The 24,188-nt window shown below is 43.8% G+C and overlaps 1 protein-coding gene across 4 annotated transcripts in view; it reads right to left on the reverse strand.

Moving 5' to 3' along the window:
• The window catches only part of DAAM1 (dishevelled associated activator of morphogenesis 1), a 179,253-nt gene that overhangs the window by 14,879 nt on the left and 140,186 nt on the right, over positions 1 to 24,188 (reverse strand). For 3 of the 4 annotated variants that reach the window (XM_060141991.1, XM_060141998.1, XM_060142008.1), the window contains 7 exons: positions 20,373 to 20,471; positions 16,739 to 16,823; positions 11,413 to 11,519; positions 9,282 to 9,370; positions 8,260 to 8,428; positions 4,477 to 4,584; positions 2,396 to 2,456 (listed from right to left, as the gene is read on the reverse strand). In XM_060141991.1, the coding sequence (XP_059997974.1) occupies positions 2,396 to 2,456; positions 4,477 to 4,584; positions 8,260 to 8,428; positions 9,282 to 9,370; positions 11,413 to 11,519; positions 16,739 to 16,823; positions 20,373 to 20,471 (718 nt within the window). The remainder of the gene's footprint in view (positions 1 to 2,395; positions 2,457 to 4,476; positions 4,585 to 8,259; positions 8,429 to 9,281; positions 9,371 to 11,412; positions 11,520 to 16,738; positions 16,824 to 20,372; positions 20,472 to 24,188) is intronic. The other variant, XM_060142004.1, reaches the window with a different exon arrangement.

A 24,188-nucleotide genomic window follows, 5' to 3' on the forward strand; every position in this document is an offset into this window, starting at 1 on the left:
AGCACAGGGTGATCAGCTCGGTGCTTTGTGACCACCTAGAGGGGTGGGATAGGGAGGGTGGGAGGGAGGGAGATGCAAGAGGGAAGGGATATGGGAACATTTGTATATGTATAACCGATTCACTTTTTTATAAAGCAGAAACTAACACACCATTGTAAAGCAATTATAATCCAATAAAGATGTTTAAAAATAAATAAATAAAGGAGGGTAATATACACATCATCATGGGAATCAAATGCAAGAAAAGAAGCGGAAACCCTTATAAATCATGAAACTTGCCCTGATTAAAAGAAATTGCCACAATCCTAGCTCTTTGACCTGGAAAGGGAGTGTATGTATGTGTGTGAGGTGCAGAGATGTGAAAGCAATTTTAAAGTGTTTCATGAATGTATAATTCCATAAGAATTCTGTCTTTGATACCTTCAAGCAATGTAATCAATTTGTGAAAAGAACAACTGGGACACATGAATGTTTCGACGGATTAAAGTCTGCCTCCCAATATTTCCTTCCTCTTAACATTTAAGCTGCCAGAGGAAGGGGGAGGCCTCTGTAGCCCCTTTTCTGTGAAGAGTGTGTTACATTGTACATGACCCAGGGGCTAGAGGGATTTCAGCAAAACAACATTTAATAAACCCCCCAAACACATAACTTCCTTGGGACCCCTCTCTCATGCCTTGCTCTGAACTAGCTCAGATGCAGGGGTCAGAGCCTCCATTGTCAGGCTTTAGGACTGTCAGTCACTGCCATGCTAGTCTCAAGAAAGCTTTCCACTGGGAAGAAATGGCCGCAGAGTGAAGACTATAACACAAGCCTTGTCTCAAACTGCCCTTATCCAGTTTGGCCTATGAAAGCTGAGGACCGTCCTCCACGCGCACTCACAGTCTCTCAGCCCACAGGGGCTGGAAAAAAGAGTATCTACTGCTCTTTTTAAACAGCGACCCACCCCTACCCCCTCCCCCAAAATAAGGAAAAAAAGAAAACCTTACAGGTTCCTTAATTTATTAAAAATAGAAAAGGTTAGACACTGTGACTCTAATTTTTATTAGAGCTGTTTTCTTTAATGATGTCAACTACTTTCTATGGCACAATTTTATGATTATAAGAAGGAGGAGGTGGGACCTCCCTGGCGGCGCAGTGGTTAAGAATCCACCTGCCAATGCAGGGATCACAGGTTCGAGCCCTGGTCCGGGAAGATCCCACATGTCGTGGAGCAGCTAAGCCCACGAGCCACAACCACTGAAGCCCGCGTGCCGCAACCACTGAAGCCCGGGTGCCGCAACTACTGAAGCCCATGCACTTAGAGCCCATGCTCCGCAACGAGAAGCCACCGCACTGAGAAGCCTGCACGCCTCAACTAGAGAAAGCCGGCAAGCGGCAACGAAGACCCAATGCAGACAAAATAAAAAATAGATAAAGTTATTTTTAAAAAAGGAGGAGGGTCCTCCTGGTGTTACTAATAAATGATCTGTGGGGCACCTTCCCGAGCTGCCTGCAGACCAGCCTCCTTCACCAAGTGCCAGGCCAGAGCTCTGCTCTCCCGAGCGAGGCTTCTCACCCTGACCCGCCCCCGCCCTGTCAGCAGCCCTTGTGCAGTACCCACGGGGCACTGCGCCCTCACAGTCTGGGTTAGTTCCACCGGCTCCACTGCCTCCGGCACCCTGACCTGCTTTCCTTCCATGGAGCCCGGGCCCAGGTCATCTCGTATAGCTGAGACAGCCTCCCTCCTCTGTACCTAAGTTCACCCTACCCTCCTTCTAAGCCACAGCTCAAACTTCATCTCGTCCAGAGGAGAAGCTTCCTCTCACACACGCCAGCCATTCCCGAAGCCTCGGGCTAACCTAAATCCCCGATCCTCCTCAAGGCACCTTTGTCATCACTTAGGAGGTGAACTGGACTGACTGCTCCTGGCCACTGTTAACACCTGGAGGGTAAGGATTCTGAGTCATCGTGATCCCCTCGCCTTGAGAATGGACTGTACCCCCAAAGTGCTCAAAAAATACTCCCCAAGGGACCGACTCAAAGACAACAGAGAAGTTCCATTGGTCTGAGAGTAAACATCATTTATAAACAGAAACACCGAGAAGACCTTGAAGAGTCTCTAGCCAATCCACTTTCATGAGTCCTGCCTCACAGGTAGGAAAGTGGTGGAACTCTGGGTCCGATTTCCCAGTTCCTGTTCCCCTGATGCCCCCATGACATCCTGCTGCCTGCCACTGCATCACCAGGCTAAACACAGCCTGCCTTTGCTTCTTCGCTGTTGCATTTTTTTTTCTTTTGTTTAAACAATAAATGTTTATCCTGCATGCCAAGGCAACCAGCAACTCCTCTGCTGGATGCCATCACCAGCACCAGAGAGAGTGAAGGGACTGGGAATTAGATCGAGAAACATACTCACCGTCTCTACTGCTTTCAGGCCACTTCTCAAGGTGCTTATTTCTTTGTCCAGCTCAGTCATGCTGTTGTAAATGGCAACATTTTAGTAACCAACATGGGACTTACACTTATTGTATTAAATATATGATGAGTTTAAATATTTCATGCTTGGAAGTCCACACTACTTCATTTTAAATGTTTAAAATTCCCTTCAGTGTTCAGATCTCACAGAAAGACAGCAACATTTTAAACTTATGAAATTTAGGTATGGAATTATGGGGTTTTTTTGTTTTCCACATCCAGCAGGTATAATATTTATAGGTTAAAAAGGGCAGAATAGAAATATGTCATGTTTCAATCTCACAAAAATCTCACTTAAGCAAATTACTGTATGTGGAAATAAATTTCTTGCCATGTGTGCCTCCCTTTGGACAAGGAAAAGAAACAGTCGATCCACAATCGTGTGTGCTGTGCTCTTCATCGTTATTATATTGCTTTTCATGAATGCTGTGGTAGTATGAATATTACAAGGTGATGGCCTAAATTTCAATCAACAATGATTTTTCTTAAAGTTTTACTAATTAGTTTTCATTTTCATTGCCTTTTTTTTTTTTTTAAACAGAGAAAGTTTCCTGGGCTTCTCCCATAATGCTTTTTATTTGACAGCTTTTAAACATGAGAGATTACAACTTAATTCTCACAGAGAATTCACATGTAAACAAATTCATCGACACTTCATTTACTTCAACATTTTAATTTCATGTCTTACATGGTACACTTCTACCAAACTCTACAGAGGGAAAAAATTAGCCTGCTCATCAGGCTTTTTAAAATCACTGCAAAAAGATGCAGTTTAAATATGTTTTTAAAAAAGCGGTGGCACAGTGGTTAAGAATCCGCCTGCCAATGCAGGGGACACGGGTTTCCCTGGTGGCACAGTGGTTAAGAATCCGCCTGCCAATGCAGGGGACACGGGTTCGAGCCCTGGTCGGGGAAGATCCCACATGCTGTGGAGCAACTAAGCCCGTGCGCCACAACTACTGAGCCTGTGCTCTAGAGCCCGCAAACCACAACTACTGAGCCTGTGCTCTAGAGCCCGCAAACCACAACTACTGAGCCCACGCGCCTGGAGCCCGTGCTCCGCCACCGCCATGAGAAGCCCATGCACCACAACGAAGGGTAGTCCCCCATCGCCACAACTAGAGAAAGCCCGTGCGGGACAACCAAGACCCAACACAGCGAAAAAAAAAATTTTTTTAAAAAGGCTGGGTGGGGGCAAAAGGAAGCAGGAAGAACAGCAAGGAAAAGTGCCTACCCCTCATGAGGTCTCTGAAAAGTGGTGTGAAGTTTGTGGGGAAAGTTTAGCGATTTTCCACTTTATTTTTAGTTCCTTCATTTGCATAAAGACTGCTTTCCATTAAAAGGTTGCTTGGTTTCTGGGAGTGTGTACACATGGGAAAATTACTAGCAACACCCTGACCTGCAGGACTTCCATTTGCTTAAACATGTATCCTCATATCCTCATTTAACTAAGTGTGCTCCCACCTGTATTTTAAGAGAACCACCCTTTCCAACTACTAGTGAAACCACACTGCTTCCCTAGACTCTTCATAACTCAGAAAATTAGGTTTTGTAGAAGATAGAAACTGCATCCAGGAATATTCTGAAACAGCTAGAACAAGTATACAGTGACCCTTGAACAACACAGGTGTGAACTGTGCGGGTCCACTTATATGCAGATTTTTTTTCAATAATTATGTACTACATGATCTGTGGTTGACTGAATCCTCAGATGTGGGACCACGGGTATTGAGGAACCCCGCACAGGAAGGGTCAGCTATGAAGTTATATGTTGGATTTTCAGCTGTGCGGTGGGGATTCGGGGGGTGCCGGCACCCTTAACCCCACCGTTCAAGAGTCAACCGTATGTTCAAACTCATGTAAAACATCTGAGTGACATGGATACTATCCAAACTTTATTTCATACACTGTTCAGGGGAAAGCAAACAGAAGGACCCTCTTCATGCAACGCTAACTATCTCAACGGCTAAACCACAGTCCAACGGATTTTAAAAACTGAAACAATTCACTCTAAGTACTTACTTTACTTTTGCTGCTTGAGGAATGTCCCGCAGCTCCTCATTTAGATTGAGAACCTTGGGGTATTTATTTTCCACAATAGTTATGAGATAGTGCAAAAGTGTAATGTTCCTACAATTACAGAAGGAGAGAGTATTAAACATGGTTAATATCTGCGTATGATTTGTATATTCAAGTGATTACTTCCACAAGAATGCTACGTCCCTGCATTACTTTCAAAATGTGTAGGTTCCTGAAAGGCAGGCATTCTTAAGAGAAAGGGAGAAGAGGAGAGCCTTCGTGGGATTTACAAAAATATATGCCAAAAGCAGCACACATCTTCTGAAAGGGAAGGGCAGGGGATAAGAATTACGTTTTTGGCCAATAATGGGGATCCTTCAAAATCTGCGTAATGCGATGGGTGATGGAAATGAGTCTGAACCATTGCCAAAAGGGACATCCCTTCACAGTGCATCCACCCAAAGACGAGGCCTGCCCTGCAAGTTCCTAACAAGCAGGGTGGGGTGGGGAGTGAGGGATGTTTAATCCACTAGAGAGGACAGCTAATTTTCAAGTCTGAAAGTACAGAGCAGCAACTCACTGATGAAAATTATTGACAATTCTCATTTAAGGGTTTCTTTCAACTGGGTGATAACATTTTTCCCTTCTGAAAGTTAGAATGCCCCCTATTTCAGGGCAGAACCTGGAAATGGGCCAGGACTGTGCCATCACGGATATGATACCCTCGCAGCCTAATTTTAGCAACACTTCAGCTCCTAACTGCACAACCAGCTCCCTCTTTGGTGGTGACAGGGCTGAACCCTGACTGACCTGGGTTGAAAAGGCGGGCATCTGATAACACTATCTATGAGGCCACGCTGTGGACCAGGTCCCCTGGTCCCTGACTCTGATGCACATTACAATCACCTGGACCCCAGATGCCTGGGCCAACCTGAGATTCAGTCATTGGAATGAGGTGGGACCAGATGTGGGTATTTTTTAAAACTCCCCACTGAGACTAACAGCCAAGATCAAGAACCACTTATGCTACTGAAAGTTAGCATAATCAGGAGGACACAAATGCATTTCTTTAAAAACATTTCCATAATTTTTAGGCAGTTTGCTAATTCACAAGGTTAAGGACCCCCCACCCCCCGCAACAAAAGTAAAGCAGAGCTGCCGAACAGTTTTCCCCGTAGCAACGCAAACCATTTCTGGTTATCCTTGCAGCTTCCTGGAGGTCAAGGCAATCCTATTCCTCTGAGTCAACTGGCCCACACGGAAAAAAATGTCCCCTTATTTTTCTTGCGCTAATAATTAGAAAACCATTGCCCAGCAAAGTAAAAACAGTGGCTAATACTTCTGGCCACTTATTTTGCAGGTGTTCAGCTGTATTGTTCCACTTCAATTTTGCCTTTCACAGAATCTATGTGTCTGCCATGTGCCGGCTGCATGAGAGGCAAAATCCCAGCAACCATTGCGAGAAAGAGTAATGCCATTTTCCTTCATTATTTCAGAGAAATGCTTTGTTAGAGAAATTTATTTCATTAACCATATATGCCTTTTTTAGTGTAGAAAGACTTAAAACCAGATCACATTTGGATAGCAAACCACATTTGTCTGCTATCCAAATAACACCTCATATGAGTGAATATAAATTCCTGAATAATAAAAACAACTAAACAGCCTCACATTTGACTACTCTCTGGTCATTACCAGAAACAAGCCTTTAATGCAGAGTGAAGAGGGAAAAGAAGAAGATCAGAAATGTTTTTAATTTATTGTTTTGAAAAGGCTTATTGTGTATTGGATAAAGTTTATATCATTAACTAGCAGATAATCATGTAGTAAGTACCAGCTTATCAGTAAGTTGGAAGGTGGGGGGCAAATGTGTGTGTGTGAGTGTGTGTGTATGAGTGAGGGGAGAGGGAGAGAGAGAGAGAATAGGACTGACTGGTGGTGAGGATTTCCTTCCTCCCCAACCTGCAAGCCCAGTTGAAGAGGAGACCGTTCCTTAAAAGATGGCTGCTCTTTATATGCAAGTAAGATGCTGCAGTTACTCACTGCAACCTCCAAATAAAATCGGTCTGTTGGTAGCGGAGAGCTGTGGGCAGACCACTAGAACAACTGTCAAATACCTGTAAGGCCAAACACCTTGCTGGTTGTGACCTCAGACAAGCTAAATGAGCCACCTGACCCTGCCTCGGTTTCTTTATCTGACAACAGGCGATACAACACTTGGCCTGGGGACTTCACAGGTTGTTGTGGCAATCAAAGGTGAACGGGCTCTCAAAGGATCAAGTGCTTACATTAAAAATAAGGTGGTGTTCAGAGAAAACCATAATTCAAAAAGACACATGCACCCCAATGTTCACTGCAGCACTATTTACAACAGCCAGGTCATGGAAGCAACCTAAATGCCCATCGACAGATGAATGGATAAAGAAGATGTGGTACACATATACAATGGAATATTACTCAGCCATAAAAAGGAATGAAATTGGGTCATTTGTAGAGACGCAGATGGACCTAGGGACTGTCATACAGGGTGAAGTAAGAAAGAGAAAAACAAATATCATATATTAACACATATATGTGGAATCTAGAAAAATGGTACAGGTGAACTGGTTCGCAGGGCAGAAAGTGAGACACAGATGTAGAGAACAAACGTATGGACACTAAGGGGGGAAAGTGGGGGTGTGGGGGTGGTGGTGTGATGAATTGGGTGATTGGGATTGACATATATACACTGATGTGTATAAAATAGATAACTAATAGGAACCTGCTGTATAAAAAATAATAAAATTCAAGGAAAAATAAGGTGGTGTTGATAGAACGTATCAGCTGTGCGTTGTTAATCTATTTCTACACAATGCAAAAATAAGGTTTAGCCCCACAACTGAACACACTGCTTGTTTCTTATACGATGGATTCAGGGTTGCCATAATGCTATGCTTCACTGACCCTATAGAAAATATAGAATAAAAAGTCTCACTGGTTGGGAATAATTAGGGTGAACAGCCTATACTTCTAAAAATAATTCGGGTTACAGAGAAGTTTACCTTAGAAACAAATTCCTTCCAAGTCAGTGGGAAACACAGCTCTCAGGGAAGCTAGAGTTAATATGCCTAATGCCCTTACCTGGAAATGACACTAGCACATTTTCACCTTATGGTGTCTCTAACAGGGATCTGTTCACCTAAAACACACTTTCTAGGAAGCATTTTAATGAGTCTCGGGATGAGCAGCGGAATACCAACAGCCAAAATGCATTTATACATTGTCATTTTTTAAGGTAGCTGCTAGCTTCCAGGTACCAAGGAAACCATAACCTACAAAGCCAATGAACTTCACATTCTGTCATCAGCTGTCAGTTTTTTATCTCTGTGGAGGAGCAGCAATTAGGAGAGGCCGTGAGGGGGCTACTAGGGTGCTGGTAAGGTTCTGTTTCTTGAACTGGGCACTAGTTATACAGATGTGTTCAATTTGGAAAGTCATCAAGCTGTACCTTTACGGTGAGTGAACCTGTCTTTCGTGTATTACACTGTAATAAGTTTAACCGAGAAAACCCCAAACACAAAAAACTTGGACTAGATGATATCCTTGTGGAATGAAAATGAAGGATAACTGGCCCAGTGGGAACTTGGGGATACGTGTGGTCATGAGACAGGAAGGGAGGAGTCAGTGGAGAAGGAAAGAGCAGGAGAGGAGAAGTGCAGACCAGACACTTTGGGATGAAGAGGCCCAGGAGGACCAGAGCGTACAAAGTTGAGCCCCGACCTAAGCTCCCAGATCTTCCATACTTACTTATCGATACTGGATTTTGTGTCAGCAATCTTATTTAGGCTGGATATCTTGAATCCATATGCATTGCCTCTTTGGCCTTTATTCATGTAATTTCCAAATGCCAAAACCACTTCCAGCAACTGCTTCAGGGCACTGCTCCTAAACACCTCTTCTGAACCAGAACGAATTGCTTCAAAACAAAATACATAAAACTATTACAACAAGACTTTTCAATGATACCCATCCTAAATGCACACACCTGATAACAGATACTGGAGACGGAAGATGGGGCTGTTAGACTACCAGGGAGCACTTTCCGAACACCTTTACCAGAAGCCAAGAGCAAGGGGGCGAGGAGAGCCAGCTCAAGTTGTTCAGGAGCCCCAGAGACAGGTGCACAGTCCTAGCCTTTCTCAGTCTTTTTCTTGGCTGACTCCCCGACCATAAGCAGTTAGGAATACATAGAGCAGCTACTGCCTTTTCCACATTCCTTTGCAGACCCTTTCTTGCCTGGTGTGAGTCAGATCACAGGACAGTTGATCAATTCCACTGACAGAAAAACTGGGCAAACGTGTGACATGTCACAGCTGGCAGGTGTCATCAGGACCCCAAAGTCAGCCTGCACTGTGTGGCTGTGCTCTTCAGTTGCCCACATTTCAAGCACCTAAAAATTTAACAGCCTCAAAATCAAACCATGTATCAGCCTCAAATCTTCCCTCAGAAAAATCCAGTAAGGCCCCATTACAAGAAAGCTAACTGTAGGTTTAATGCCAGTAGCGATCAAATAAATTCCTCACCAATACCCAGATAGCAAAAGCCCAGTTCTGCAGAGGAGTCCAGGGAGTGTGCTGTGAGTTCCAGAACCCAGGCTAGGCCATCAAGCCAAGGACAGACCTTAAGTAATTATCTGCCAGAATTCCAACAGATTTCAAGCAAAAAAAAAAATCACCAAAGGGATCCAGTTTACTATATGCACTTGCATTGCACTTGTAAATGGGTACTTGAGATGAACATCATTGCCAGTCTGGGCAGCTTGACTTTACCTTCTACTTTGGGTTTCACTTCTGCCACACGCTCTGCAAACTTCTTTTTGAAGTACAGCGACTGCAGTCTTTGCTGATAATGATTGATTCTGTAAGAGCAAGCATCAACTAATGAACATGTACTTAATACACGTATGTTCACTCAATGAATATGGAGGTGATTGTACCTTAGAGCACTCCCACCCCAACACGCACACACACACACACACAGAGTTCCTCTCCTGGACAGGAGCACAGGGCCTGAGGCCAACTGCACCTGGAGAGCCCATTTCCCAGTGCCCTACAGGGAGTGTTTGGGCAAGTGCAGCAGGGCCTTAGCTCCAATCAGCTTATGCAATTGCTAAAAGAAAGTGAGAGCTAACTGCCGTTGACTAAAGCCCCCTTCACTTCCTCAGAGTCCTAGTAGCTCTTGAGAACAGAAAAGCGATAAAAAGGAATGAAAATGTAAAGACTCCCCGCTTCTGCTGCAAATGAAGGGCAGTTGCCTGCACTCCTGCCATGGTGCTTCACTTGCCACAAAGTGTGCCTTGCAGAACTGTAGGCTAAAACGTGTCTCCGGTATTCTCTCCTCACACCATCCTCTCCCCACTCACATCCCCAAACCTTCCTCTTTCTTCACAGTTAGGTCCCTAGCTGCACCCCTCAGGGCTGGAAAGCTCTGCCTTCCAGGATAGCGACTAGCGACTAGAGATAACAGGCCACTGGCCTGTGATCACCACCAATACAGGCTGCTTGGTGTTTCTGAGTGGGTGAGGGTGGGCATACCTGCCCAGGCCTTCTGAACTCGCTGCCTAACCTGCTCTCCGGAGGAAACTTCAGTCCAGTAGGACTAGCGATCAGCCCTCATCCAAAACTATACCATATAATCAGACAGATGCAGGCCAGGTTCTGCTATTATTAGGTGACCTTGGGCAGGAACCTTAACTCCTCCAGTTGCCAGCAGAGAATACCTCCCTGCCTGACAGCCCTCCTGGCAGGGCTGATAGCAGGATTAAGATGCATGGAAACATCTAGACAGTTACTAAGGCGCAGTTATTGCAGGTGGCCATGTGTTTGTCTACACGAAGGGTTGCTGGGCATACGTGTCAAAATTTCAAAACCATCCTTTGTTCTACAGTAGTATGCAAAATGGCAAGTTGAGGTGAAACAACAAAAATAAGTCCAGATATGGCAGAAATGCAGAGTGGCATGTTCACCTTGGCCACCATGTAGGCCACTGGCACTCAGGGGAGGAGCTCTGCCCTGGGGTTGACTGAGAGTTTCAGGATCACTGGTCCTTGTCCAATGCAGAATCAATTCGCTAGGCCTGGGATGGCAAAGCAACTCGGCTCACATGCCAAACTCAATTACGGAGCAGCAGCTGCTGCGGGGCTTTCTGGAGAAGGGTTGAGAAAGCTTGCCAAGGTTCCGTGGGAAGCGTGCCACGATCGATTAGTGATGTCTGCGTGTGTCATGATTTGACATCCAGACCCTGGCAATTTAGTTATGTGGGCTCTACGTTGATACCTCTGAGTTTGCCCATTGTTTTCTATTTTACAACAACCTTGAGATGTTGAGGTATAAGGAGGAGTGGGCTAGAATCCCAAGGGATCAAAGTGCTGAGGAGAATGACACTGACTAGAACCCAGAAAAGTTATGACTTGATTAGGTTAAAGTACATGAGCCAAAGAGGCCCAGGAATAGAGATAACTGTGAAGAAATTCTGACCCTGGCTCACCCATGGGCGAGAACTCACATAAACAAAACAATCAAGCTCCACACAACTCAGACTTGAGGAGATTTGGGGATTTAAAAAGGCCTCAAGTTAAGGCAGGTTAACTGGCCCAGATAATTCAACAGGAATCAAAAGATTCACTTCCTTAGAAAGGCCAGGGGCATCTTTGCTTTTTTTTTTTTTTTTTTTTTTTGCTGTACGCGGGCCTCTCACTGTTGCGGTCTCTCCCGTTGCGGAGCACAGGCTCCGGACGCGCAGGCTCAGCGGCCATGGCTCCCGGGAGCAGCCGCTCCGCGGCATGTGGGATATTCCCGGACCGGGGCACGAACCCGTGTCCCCTGCATCGGCAGGCGGACTCTCAACCACTGCGCCACCAGGGAAGCCCCATCTTTGCTTTTTAAACATTTTCAAACTCACCTGCTCATCTCGAAAAGGAATCTATCAGCCTTGGCCATCCGATCCAGTTCATGTTTATGTTCCTCCAACAGATCAATGTCACTTTTTTCAGGAACAAATTTCAAGAGCTAAAAAGTACATGCAAATATTGAAACTGAGGTTTATAATTTAAATTCTTGCCCTAATTTTTCACGCTTTCAGTTAAATTTGTCCCAAGATGAAATTTTAACATTTAATTTATAAGCTCTCCTCACAGGTGACTGTTGAGATACAATGAAGTGATTAAATCTTTCCATTTAGGTGGCCAAAAGGTACAAACTTCCAGTTACAAGATAAATCGGTAACGGGGATGTAGTGTACAACATCATGGTTATAATTAACACTGCTGCTTGATATATAATGAAAGTTATTAAGACAGTAAATCCTAAGAGTTCTCATCAAAAAGGGAAAAAAAGGTTGTTTTGGTTTTTTGCCTTTAAAAAACTTTTATCTATATGAGATGATGGATGCTAACTAAACCTATTGTGGAAATCATTTCACATTTGTAAGTCAAACCATTCTGCCACACACCTTAAATTTATAGTGATGTATGTCAATTATATTTCAATAAAATGGGAAAAAAACCTTTCTATTTTTACTTGAAAGTAGTTAAACCGGTGTAAGATTCATTTCTGGTATCTACGTGTTCTATAGTGCCCCTCAAATCAGAATTGGGAAGTTCTTTACTAGGACCCACTTTACATAGTCCATTAGAAAGGGGCCTTGGAGATTCAACCTTCTCATGAGAAGATGCTACAACTGAGGTCCAGAGAGATTAGGTCACTCACTCAGGATTATAAAGCAAGTGTGTGAGATCTTCAGAAATAGAACCTGGGTCTCGACTTCCAGCTCTATGTTTTTTTCCTATTACACCATGCTGAAATGAGTAATTTTATGTGTATTTTCTAATCGATTTGCTTAATTCTTTGGCTTATCTAATTCCATCTCATTTTTTGCTCCATGTAGAGTTAGGTGAGAGGAACACAGTGGGATGTGAAGTTTTTGATTCCATATTTTATTTTGGATGAAGAAATGAGCATGGAATGTGGAAGAGATAGCAATAATACTTAAAGTAGGAAAAGCACTTCTGTATGTGTCTAATTTTCTTTAAAGGCACAAACGTGTATGTGTATGCCCAGGGCTGTGTTTGTGTGCTATTTTCTAGATCAAATATTCTTGGACTTTTTAAAAAAAAAATTACACTGAGCTTCTGGACCTTGAGATCCTCCCCATAAACTTGATGCTGGCATTGGGTGGTCCATTTAGCAGGTTCGTTGGATTTAATTAAGGGAGCTCAGAAAAGGCAGTCAGTCTGGGTACCACCAGCAGAGAAAGAGAATTGGAACTACAGGGAAGGAGATGAACGGTTTGAGGTTGGAGATATATTCCAGGCAGAGTGCTTATCATGCTGGGTTCTGGAAGGGGCAGTGCAGCACTTACAGAGGAGGAAGAGCGGCCACCACAGCAGTGGGGGAGGGCAGCAGTGGGCAAGGTCAGGGAGGAGCAAGGACCTTGCAAAAAATTCAGTCTTTATTTTGAGGGCATGGGATGTAACTTAAGATCTCAAGTAGGGGAATGAGTTTGCACTTTGAAAAGAACACTCTGCCTGCAGAATGGAGAAGGAACTAGAAAGGATCAAAAGTATTGGGGGTTGTGATTAGATTGTTGATGCAGTAATCCAGGTGAGAGACGGTGGTGGCCTGGAATGGGTAGTGGACAGGTTCTGGAGATATTTATGGGGTTTGAACTGGCCTGACTTGTCGACTGTGGTAGATGAGGGTCAAAAGGATGAGGTCCAGGCTTCTGGCTTGGGCAATGATGTACACAGAGTGTAACAGGGAACCCAGGAGGAGAAGGTTGGAGGAAGGTGGGTGAGGAGAAGGTGAATTTAGTGTTTGAAATACTGGCAAGAGAACCAAGTTGTGATTTCTAGTAGGCAGGTGGACAAATGGGTCTGAAATCCCAAAGAAATCTGGAAGACAAAGCTTTGGTGTGGGTTACAACATGCATGGATGTGAGTAAGGTAACCAGGGGGCCCATCAAGAGAAAAAAGCAGGGCTGGAGAGAAGCTGGCATTGATGCGATGAGAACAAGAAGAGGAACCTTCGTAGAAGGCAGTGGAGGGGCCTATGTGGAATCACAGGGCCAAGGGAAGAGGTGTTTCACCATGGGGCAAGTGGCCATCGGTGTCACACACCACCAATAAGTCAAGGAAGATGAGGACTGCAAAGTACTCCCTGGCTTTGTCAACAAGGAAGTTCGTATCCTTAGTGAGAACAGCTTAAGGGAGGTGAGGGGGACGGACTGCAGTGAGGTGAGGAAGAGTGAACAAGCTTTCAAGAACTGGCTGTGTCAAAAAAGAGAGGAGGGGCTTCCCTGGTGGTGCAGTGGTTGAGAGTCCGCCTGCCGATGCAGGGGACGTGGGCTCGTGCCCCAGTCCGGGAAGATCCCACATGCCGCGGAGCGGCTAGGCCCGTGAGCCATGGCCGCTGAGCCTGTGCGTCCGGAGCCTGTGCTCTGCAACGGGAGAGGCCACAACAGTGAGAGGCCCACGTACCACCAAAAAAAAAAAAAAAAAAAAAAAAAAAAGAGGACAGTAGCAGATGGGGATGTGCAGTCTTAAGAGGTGTGTGTGGGAAGGGCTGGGACCTGAACAAGTTACATGTTGAGAGGGCAAGGTAGAAGACCTTGAGGAGAGGGGCAGGGCCCTCTGGGCGAGGTCCCTGAGCAGAAGGAAAGGATGGGCCAGAGCAGAAGCCAGGGACACCCCTCTCTCCTAATGGGGTGGAAGGCGGAAAGACGGAAGTAGATGCCAGGGAATTCACAGGTCTGGTGGCCTGAGAGCTTCTAGGCATGGATGTTCCCATGTTCAAATGGTAACACTGGACAAGTGTCTTCTTGTTCTTCCTCAGTGCTGGAGGGAAGGTAGTAGGGCAAGGGAAGGAAGGAAGAAGAGAGAGGACAAGGCTTATTTTTTCCCCTGAGTTTGGATTTTTTCCTTCTGGACAAGGAAATTCAGTTCTAGTTTCAGGGGTCCCCCCATACCTGCCCTGCTGAGCCTACAGGCCCCTGTTCAGGATAACACAGACACCATCTGTCTCTTGTTACTCACAAGAGCACAGTGAGAGGCACAGGCTAAAGGCTCAGGCCGTCTCAAGTCAGAGTCAAGAACAGACTGTGTTTGGACAGTTTTGAGAGGAATGAAGAGCCAGACAAACACCTGGAGATAAGGAGAAAGGTGTGCATCCCAAGAAAGGGGAGTGTATGGATCTCATCTGAGATCTGATCTCAGTGGCTAAAAGCAGCAGGAGAGGAGGGGTGGAATGTGGCTCAAATGCAGATCATACCGAGTAGTAAAGGATGCTGTGTGAAGGCAAAGGAAGCAGAGGAAGGGGGGTAGAATAAGGAGGAAAAGAAAGAGGCTGGGAGATGAGCAGAGAGCAAGACACCCACAACTATCAGCAGAGGCCAGGTCAAAAGTATCCACTTGGCCAGATTCTGCTTCAGTAGACTGATTTTCTTACTTGCATTTATTTGAAGTACGTTCTATTTGCACTACAAGCCCTTTTGGCAAGATTCTGAAATCCTTTCCCTCAAGGAGGAATTTTGCTGGTTGCAATTTCACAGTAAACAGATCTTGTGGAATTTTAAGCATACGACCTTATCGATAGAGGCTGAAGACCTAAGGACTAAAGCAGCTTTCTGCTCAGTTCTTCACTCTGGGTGAAGCAGTTTTTGATGCAGGCATTTGGAGCGCAGGGTCACCTGGGGGCCAGGGAGGGACAGAGGGCAGCTGGGCTCCACTCTCTTGGGGCAGAGGCTCTGTTTTGACTGGTATTCCGTGAGGGAGGGAAGAGTGGGCAGAGGAGCTAAAAATGCTCGAAAAAAGGAATACGTTTAAACTATTTATACACAGAGCATCCGAACAGACTTGGAAACATAGTCATTAGCTATTTTGGGAACTAAATCAAAACTTAAAAGGACAGCAAGAAAAGTTTCTCCACTGCTAAGTGTGACGGTTTTCACCCAGGATGACTGCAGCTGCAGAGGTTTCAGGGAGGGGCGGGTCCATGGAGGTGTGGTGATACCACACACATCACTCCTCCCTGCCTGGTATCTGAGGCCTTCTGGGAAATCAGTGAGAACCGTGGAAAATGCACACGCATACAGGCACTCCACTGGGGTCCCTGTTAGCGGAGCAAAGTATCCATTTCCTCTTCTCCTGGGAGCTGAGCCTGCTTACAGGTGATACCTCAAGTTCAGCCTGAAATCATGATCACCTGTGTCCACTGTTGACCTTAAGTGGTCCTGGCTCTAACAAATGGAGGCCTCTTGACCAAAATCTCTCAAAATATGATTCTGTTGCAGGGACAAGGAGACAGAACAGGCTTAGAGCATTCAGAGACTGTCCCCACAATGCACAGAAAAAGTTAGGGCCAGACTGAGAGATAGGTAACAATCCCTGGGGCATCTGCTAGTACATCATCAACAGTATCATTTGGGAAATAACTGAACTAAGCTGCTGACAACACACAACACAGCTGGAGTGGCTGCACGGAGCATGTTATGGAAACACTGCATGACGAGAGGCTAGGGCACCACATCCAACTTGTTGCCTGGACATAAAAAATACAAATTATCTTCAAATACCACGGACAAGGATGTATACTGATTGTGTATAAATCTACGCCATACTTACTATCCCCAGCATTTGAATTTCCTGCCATTTACAATGCAAGAAGGGTGCTACACAACTTACGGAGACAAGGCCCAGCCCCAAGAAGTTTACATCCCACCTTATGACACATACGAGTGTTTTGATGAAGATGACAGTGCTAGGGGGTTAACAGTGGCTTCTGTGGTTGTGGGAACAGGGAGCCAAGACCAAGACACAAATTGTGTCAGGGATTAAGCAATGACTCAGTTTATGCAGTGCAGCCTGTGACCTCACAGTGCTGAGATTCTCAACATTGCAGTGAAACAGACATTTTCTACTAAAGCTAGTAGATTTCCATGACCTGCTAAGGAGTAACAACTTGATGGCAGGCAGCATGAGAGACAGATTCCAGCATCGAGGGTCCCAGGCATTTGACGAAGTCTGGACCGTCCTTCTCACCCATGATTTTGGAAACAAGGGAAGAATCAAGTCCTAGAGGCTTCTGACAGCTGTGTGGAACCTTGGTTCAACCTCCTCAATTCAGAGATGAGGAAATCATCTACCAGCAACAACCAGATTCCTTTCCTCAGTACGCCCTCCCTGCTGAGAGTCCGGTGTCACCCGTGCTCTGAGCGTTGCCCGGCAGCTCACCTGTTCCAACATGTCCTTGGGCAGATCTTCCTGCTCATCCATGGTTAGAATTGCCCGTTTGATTTCATCGTTGGATAATTTCAACCTGGAGAAAGAATATTTTACTCGTTGTTAACGATGTCGGCTTGAGCCGTAAACATTTAATACAAGGTAACGCATTTTGCTGTCCCAGCTGTTGATCTTCAAGTGCCAGTTTTTCTCCAAATCTCTCAGTGAAAGCTTATTTCCTGACAATGTTGCCCCTAAAAATAGTCTTTTGAAACGGCTTTAACATTCTTCCAGGGCTTTCTAATGCTCTGCTGACACAGAGAACAAAGCTGTTACGTTCTACCATTTAGTTTCCTTAAACAAGGGATTGGAGGATGAGAACTAGGGAAAACACCCCACACACATACCTGTTTTCTTTAATATATAGTATCCACAAATTGAAGGTGAAAGGGGAAAACTAACTTTTTAACTTATGTGTCAGGGGTGTTTAAAGTTCTCTCTCATATTAAAAATGGATTTTGAGAAGGTTAGCAGGATCTATGTTATTGTTAAAAAACTGAATAGTTGATATATAAAATAAAATGTATAGCTGAGGAGTTTTCATATGTATTATTTCATTTGGCATTCAAATTAACTGTGATGATTTTTTTTTTAATTGAGGGAGAAAATGAGGCTCAGAATGGCTAAGTGATTTGCCCAAGGTCAAACATATACAGAGGGGCAGTATCTAACACAAACCCAAGACTTTTGATTGCTAATCCCAAATTCTTTTTACAAATAATGCTTATCTAGTTAATATCTCATAGGGAAGGATTTAAGCAAAAACCCAAATCTATTTTCTGTTTTTCTGTCTACCATTAATTCATATGATTTACTAATTTATATTAAGGATTTATGTCTTGATTCTGGCAGGACAACAAAGTACTGACTGTGAAAAGAGTTGAAATTAAAACATACTTGTAAAAATATGTTTTTATTACATACAACCAAAAGTCTTAACCAGGGAAAAAAATCTTAATCAGATTATTAGCTGTAACAATAGGGTCATTCTTTTGTTCTACTTGTAAGCATCAGACCTAGACTTATTTAAAAAATCTTACTTCCTTCTAAGCTACCACTAACGTGTTACAGTACAATTATTCAATCAGTTCTTCTAGTTTATGATCTTTGAGAAGAATGACATTTAGGACTGGGAATAAAGACATGAACACACAAATACAGAGCAAGGCATATAGCCTTCCTGTGTAACATTTGAAGGAAGGGACTTTGGCATCAGACAGGCTGTGCCTGGCTCTGACACTTCTTGGTCAGTGTCAGAAAAATTGGAAAAATTTTTTTCTTCAGCCTCAGTTTCTTCATCTATAAAATAGAGATAATGATAACCTATGTAAAAAAAAAAGGATTTTTGTCTGTGTATAAAGTGAAATAATGCATGAGGCATGTTTAGCATAGTGTCTGGCCATAGAAAGGGCTCAATAAACTATACGTATACTCTGCAAGGCAGACTTTTCCACCCAGAAAAAAAGCAGCAGTACTTATGTAACATTAATATTTAAGGGCAGCTATTTGATAAATAAACAGCGCTTAGTAGGGTTATCATGAAACTTCCCAAAGTGCTCTCATACCCATTGTTTCATCAGAGTTTCCTCTCTGTATAAAGCACCCATTAGACCTGGGAGAATTAAAAAATAATTAGAAGACATGGTGCTTATTTTAAAGGTGGTTATAATGTTTGAGAGAATCTAATGATAAGCTGAAACGCTCCACACAAGGGGACATGAAGCATACACGGTCAGCTGTGCTCTCCCAGGTAAACGAGAGGGTTGGATGAGTGCAGGGGTGGCCGTAAAGCCCACGAAGGAGGAAAGAAACCACTCTGGACACCTCTGGCTTGTCCTATTTCTCCAGATTTTGACATGATCTTGTTAAAACCATCCATCCTGCCATTGAAACTGAATGTTGTTTCACGTACTAATAAGTAGGCCAGGGAAGGAACAGATTTGGGAATCCTATTGTACAAATATCATTCTCTTCTATTTCATGCTTTCAAACCCAAACAGAGCACCTAGGCAACATGCCAAATTGTCCATGTTCTAGAATAAGACCCATTCTCTTCCCTAGTCCAAGTTGTAGCACCATAATAACTCCTGGGCTGTGGACAGTGACTCTGGATCTGGGCAGACGTCTCTAGATTGATTTAGTCATTCTGGAGTCAGTCATTTCCCATGAATATGTTCACTAGAACATCATAATGGAAAACTCCCAAACTTAAATGGAACAATTTAGCCAAGTTGGCATGGGTAAAACATATGATGGGAAAAACTGTATCCTGGCATCAGGGTCTCTACCACATGGGCCCTGGGTAGCCCTAGATTCCAGGACACTAAAGGCTCTTGAGTCAAGTAAGGGCAAACACCATGGTGTAGCCATGCAAGGCCAAAGAAGTGGGACATTAAGTAAGGTTGAAACTGCCACTGATGAAAACCAGCTGGCTGTGGAAATGTCTAGTTACCACGAGAAAAGCTCCAGTTATTTAAAAAAAAAAAAAAAAAGATTAGTTCTGTGTCCTTTTCACACGGAGTTGAAGAAACCACTTTATGGTGTCTTTCTGCTGAGTCCTTCTGTTTTGCATTTAAGAGAAAAGGAGTTGAACATCAGAGTGAGAACAATACTTGAAGTATCAGATTTGCATTTCATTAGCTCCCCATATGGAGTGCAGAACTTCTTGCTTTTGAAATTGTATATATTTATGCTGCTCAATCCCCAGAGGCTGTCTGGACCAAACACTAGCTCTAATTCATAACAATTTTGGTTTCTCTTCATGTGGCCCACAAAGAGACTTGAGACTTTAATGGCTAGTACTTAAGAAAATCTACCTGTCAACATCCTGCCTTGCACGTGGTCTGTGGGAGCAGACAAAAAAGCTGTACCTTTGGGGAAAGAGGAGAAGGGTACACGGCCCTCTGGGAGGCTTCTATAGGTTGCCAAAGAGTTCTTAGTATCATCTGTCATCCACAGATTGAGTCGCTAATCTCTGTAATTTAAGGACCCTACCAATCCTAACCTTTTAATTGCTTTTAAAGCTTGGCAGTGTTTTGGTGTGCAGGAGGGTGGCAACTTGTGAGACATCCACTTCGACTTTCTTTGCAAGGCAGGAAACAAACCAGCCATTTAAAACCAGTATTTAACTCCACCTTGCTCTAATCAGGTATTTCAAAAATTTGCCCAGAGAACTGGAACATCCAGGCATAATTAAACTAGGTTAAGGATGGATGGCTAGATCAACTTTAGCTCTGCTTCAGTGGATTTAAGCCAAACCCCTCTCCTTTAAAGTAGCCTTTTGTGGTTTACTACACCCCGGCTGTCATGTTAAGTGAGCATCTGGAAAAAAAGAATGGCAGAACACTTCATAAAAGTGTATTTTAGGTGGGTTCATTTTGCAATATAAGCCAGTTTCCAAGTTTCTTTCTTTCTTTTTTTTTTTTTTTTAACAGAAGGGAGAGGTCTGTTTTAGGGAATAAAGCAGAGTGAATCTTAAGTTGCCCCATGTCGCCTACATACACACAGCAGAGAAGTTGTTGCTGGCTCTTCCAGGGGCCTGACGAACAGGTCTCATTCTCGGGTACATCGTGTCCATTCTACTCACTTCTCAAGTCTGTCAAAGGCAGGGTCCCTGGTGGCTTGGAGCGTCACACCTTCCAGACAGCCTCTTTCTGGGCGCTGTGAGGGACGCTGGACTCTCATGCTGTGAGCACATAAAAAAGGGCCTGTACTTCCTCCCCTGCTCGGCCCCTGGGATGAGAAGGCCTTTCCTTCCCGCTGCCTTCTCGGCTCCAGGCAAGGCTGTGGCAGGTGCCCCTGGCCAAAGGGTCTGTGAACTTTCGCGGTATGGGGGTAAGAAGAGCTTTTAAAGATAACTAAGTGCTGCAGACACGTGTGCATCACAATACTGCCCATGGAACATGCCACGGGCTTTCACTGCGGTGGAATCTGGTGTAATGACTGCGTGGCTGGTAATTAAATTCCTAGTCAGCAAGGTAAGACACAGAGAGGGTCGCCAGTCTTTGGGAATGAAATAAGCAGAAAAGAAGAAAGACACTAAGTGTGGAAAGGTAGGAAATCTTGACTTCAACTTGGAAACATTCCTACTCATTGTCCCCAGGCAGAAAAATCAGTCTCTAAATGCTAGTGACAGGTTTTGTCTCTCTCCAGTCTGTCCCTCATCAGGTCTGAGCTGGGCAATAGAAAGAGCTCCCTATCTGAGAGCAGCCTGGGCCTCCAGCTCTGACCCCTCCAGCCTATCCTGGATCTCAGGCCCTCCTGCCTGGTCTCATTTAATCCAAGTGATAATCGTCTGCTGCAATTACAGGGCTCTTGCTATAGCCCGGCCTGTACCCCCTCTGGTGCCTTTGCTCCTGCTGCACCCTTGGAACTGCCTCCGCTCCCCTGCCTGTGTAACTGTTAATGGCCCTCGAGGCCCACTTTCTCAGGGAAACCCTGCTGCTGGCCCCTCGCCTCACCTTGGCTGGGCTCCCCGTCTCCTTTCAGCCAGACCAGTCTAAGGCCTGAACTGTTCACAGGTCATCTTGCCTGTGTCACTGTTCTCCAGTTAGCCATGCACTGCCAAAGGCAACAGGGCTACCTTAAGTCTTGGGACACCCTATGGCACCCAGCACAGTGCCAGGCAAATAAACACTCCAAAGCGATAACTCTAAGCAAAAAGTATCAAAGCAAAGTATCACAGCTCTCCCCTCCTTTAAGCCCCTGGCTCCTTTTGTGTGTACTCATGCATTGCCAACGAAAAGGGGAGAGTGAAAGCAAGGTAAACCAACCGCTGACTGGTTAAACAACTAAATAAAAACAAATTAGTTCCGCTTAATTTCTTTTACCTTTAGCCCTGTGCTTTCCTGATGAGAGAGTAAAACCACTGACCACTGAGCAGACAAGCATGTGGTACTGAATCCTCTGTGGCAGAGAAGGTTTTAGACCCTGATCAATAAGGCCCAATTACCATAAGGTTAACTGCATCTCAAAATCACCTTGTTATGCATAATACATTTTAAAATTATGCTCATTGTAATACTTATCCATTAAATTGGATATTAATAGATAATTTAACAGATACGAGGCAAGTTCTTAAAATTATCTTCTACAGAGTTCAGATACATTCACATTCTAAGTCACCTTAGCCTCTGACACTTTTGATGTAATGAGGGAATGATATACCACAATACGAAACAATTCCTCCAATAATGGGATGGGAAATTTGCCAGAAGGAGTTGTAACCTTATCTATAACTAGTGTAATTACCCTCAGTGGCATCTTGTACTGAGAATAATCTGTCTATGAGAAACTGGGTCACAGCTAGAGCACTTAAATTACTATAGAAATTCAGAGTGATAGCTCCCTTTGCCAAGCTGTTTTTAAAGTGCTCCTCTAGACTGCAAAAATGCAAAATAGAGGGGGAAATTCTAGGGTTTTAAAAGAAAAACTTCGCCCAAATTTTCATTTAATTTTGCTATTAAGTAAAAACATTATTTGTAAAAAGAAGTTTTAACAAAACAAATTGTATAGACCATAGGAAAAAAATATGTAGCCCTTCAAAACTATTTTCAGTGGTGTCTTCCTGAACAAAAGTGGGGATAAACACAGGGCCTGGCCACTTACACAGCTTCCAGCCAGAGGCAGAAATTAAATGCTAACAGGATGGTTCATGTTACCTTACTAAGTTGTATTAAAATTCAGGGGTCTTACCAAACTTCAATTTCTCTTTCACTAAAAGAAACATTTGCTCCATAAAGTAATATATGTCTGGCTATCAATCAAACTTCTATGCTGCAAACCAAGCAGCGGTGCTGTGTGTTAAAAGAAACTTACTCTAAGACCATGTGAAAAATAAGAACTACTACAACTACTACTACTTTCCATCTTTACTCTCCCTGAAAGTCACCTTATGCCAGCCTTGATACATATATAACATTCTTTCCAGAATGGAACCAATGTGACTTATACATAATGCCTCAAAGTTCAGGGTTCTTTATATTTTCCTTCCCTTCATCAGCACTCGGTATCTCTGTCTAATGTGAAAGTCCCTTTTAGAGAAAGAAGAAACTAGATTCAGAAAAACTACTTGAAATGCCCAGGACAACCTGACACATTGCCTGAAGCTATAATCAGATTCCAGGTTCCCGAATTTCCTTTCTTCTTTTCAAGCTCCAAGACCATGATGGTTCACTAATTATGAGAAATACTTCTGAAAGGGCTGAACTGGATGAATTAGCATTTCACTGAGGTTTGAGTTTTACATATTTTTTTAGTCATAAAAATGTTCACAAAGAGCATGAAATAATATAATCTTGAAGTATAAAAAGGTGACTTTGGAAAGCAAAATGAAACAAAGAGCCTTCATGCCTTCGTCGTGGACGCTGACTCTGTGACAGTGTTACTTCAATGGCTAAAGAATCTCTAAAGCCAAGAGGTATAAATAACAGTAAAGTACATTTTATAGGCTCTCTGGAAAAACAAAACAAAACATTGATTTGAGATGTTCTGCTCTTTAAGATTTAGGAGTCTGTGGAAATTAAACTGCAAGAAAGTAGGCATCCAGCTGTGACATACTCCACGAGGGAAAGGAGGCACTAACGGTCCTCTTCATGTCAGACAGAAGGAACTCAGAGAACTGACCCTCAGCAGAGTCCAGGTAAAAGGATGAGTCCAAACATGTGGTTTGGAGCCACATGATAGAAAAGTTGTATGGTCCTGATAGCCTCATCCATCAGAGGGCAGACAGCAGAAGCAAGGAGAACTACAATTCTGCAGCCTGTGGAACGAAAACCATGTTCACAGAAAGACAGACAAAATGAAAAGGCAGAGGGCTATGTACCAGATGAAGGAACAAGATGAAACCCCAGAAAAACAATTAAATGAAGTGGAGGTAGGCAACCTTCCAGAAAAAGAATTTAGAATAATGATAGTGAAGATGATCCAGGACCTTGGAAAAAGAATGGAGGCAAAGATTGAGAAGATGCAAGAAATGTTTAAAAAAGACCCAGAAGAATTAAAGAACAAACAAACAGAGATGAACAATACAATAACTGAAATAAAAAAATACACTAGAAGGAATCAATAGCAGAATAACTGAGGCGGAAGAACAGATAAGTGACCTGGAAGACAGAATGTTGGAATTCACTGCCATGGAACAGAATAATGAAAAAAGAATGAAAAGAAATGAAGACAGCCTAAGAGACCTCTGGGACAACATTAAATGCAACAACATTCACATTATAGGGGTGCCAGAAGGAGAAGAGAGAAAGGACCTGAGAAAATATTTGAAGAGATTATAGTTGAAAACTTCCCTAATGTGGGAAAGGAATTAGCCACCCAAGTCCAGGAAGCGCAGAGAGTCCCAGGCAGAATAAGCCCAAGGAGAAACATGCTGAGACACATAGTAATCAAATTGACA

The sequence above is a fragment of the Lagenorhynchus albirostris genome, chromosome 1, assembly GCF_949774975.1.
Source record: "Lagenorhynchus albirostris chromosome 1, mLagAlb1.1, whole genome shotgun sequence".
In the NCBI taxonomy this organism is placed as follows: Eukaryota; Metazoa; Chordata; class Mammalia; order Artiodactyla; family Delphinidae; genus Lagenorhynchus; species Lagenorhynchus albirostris.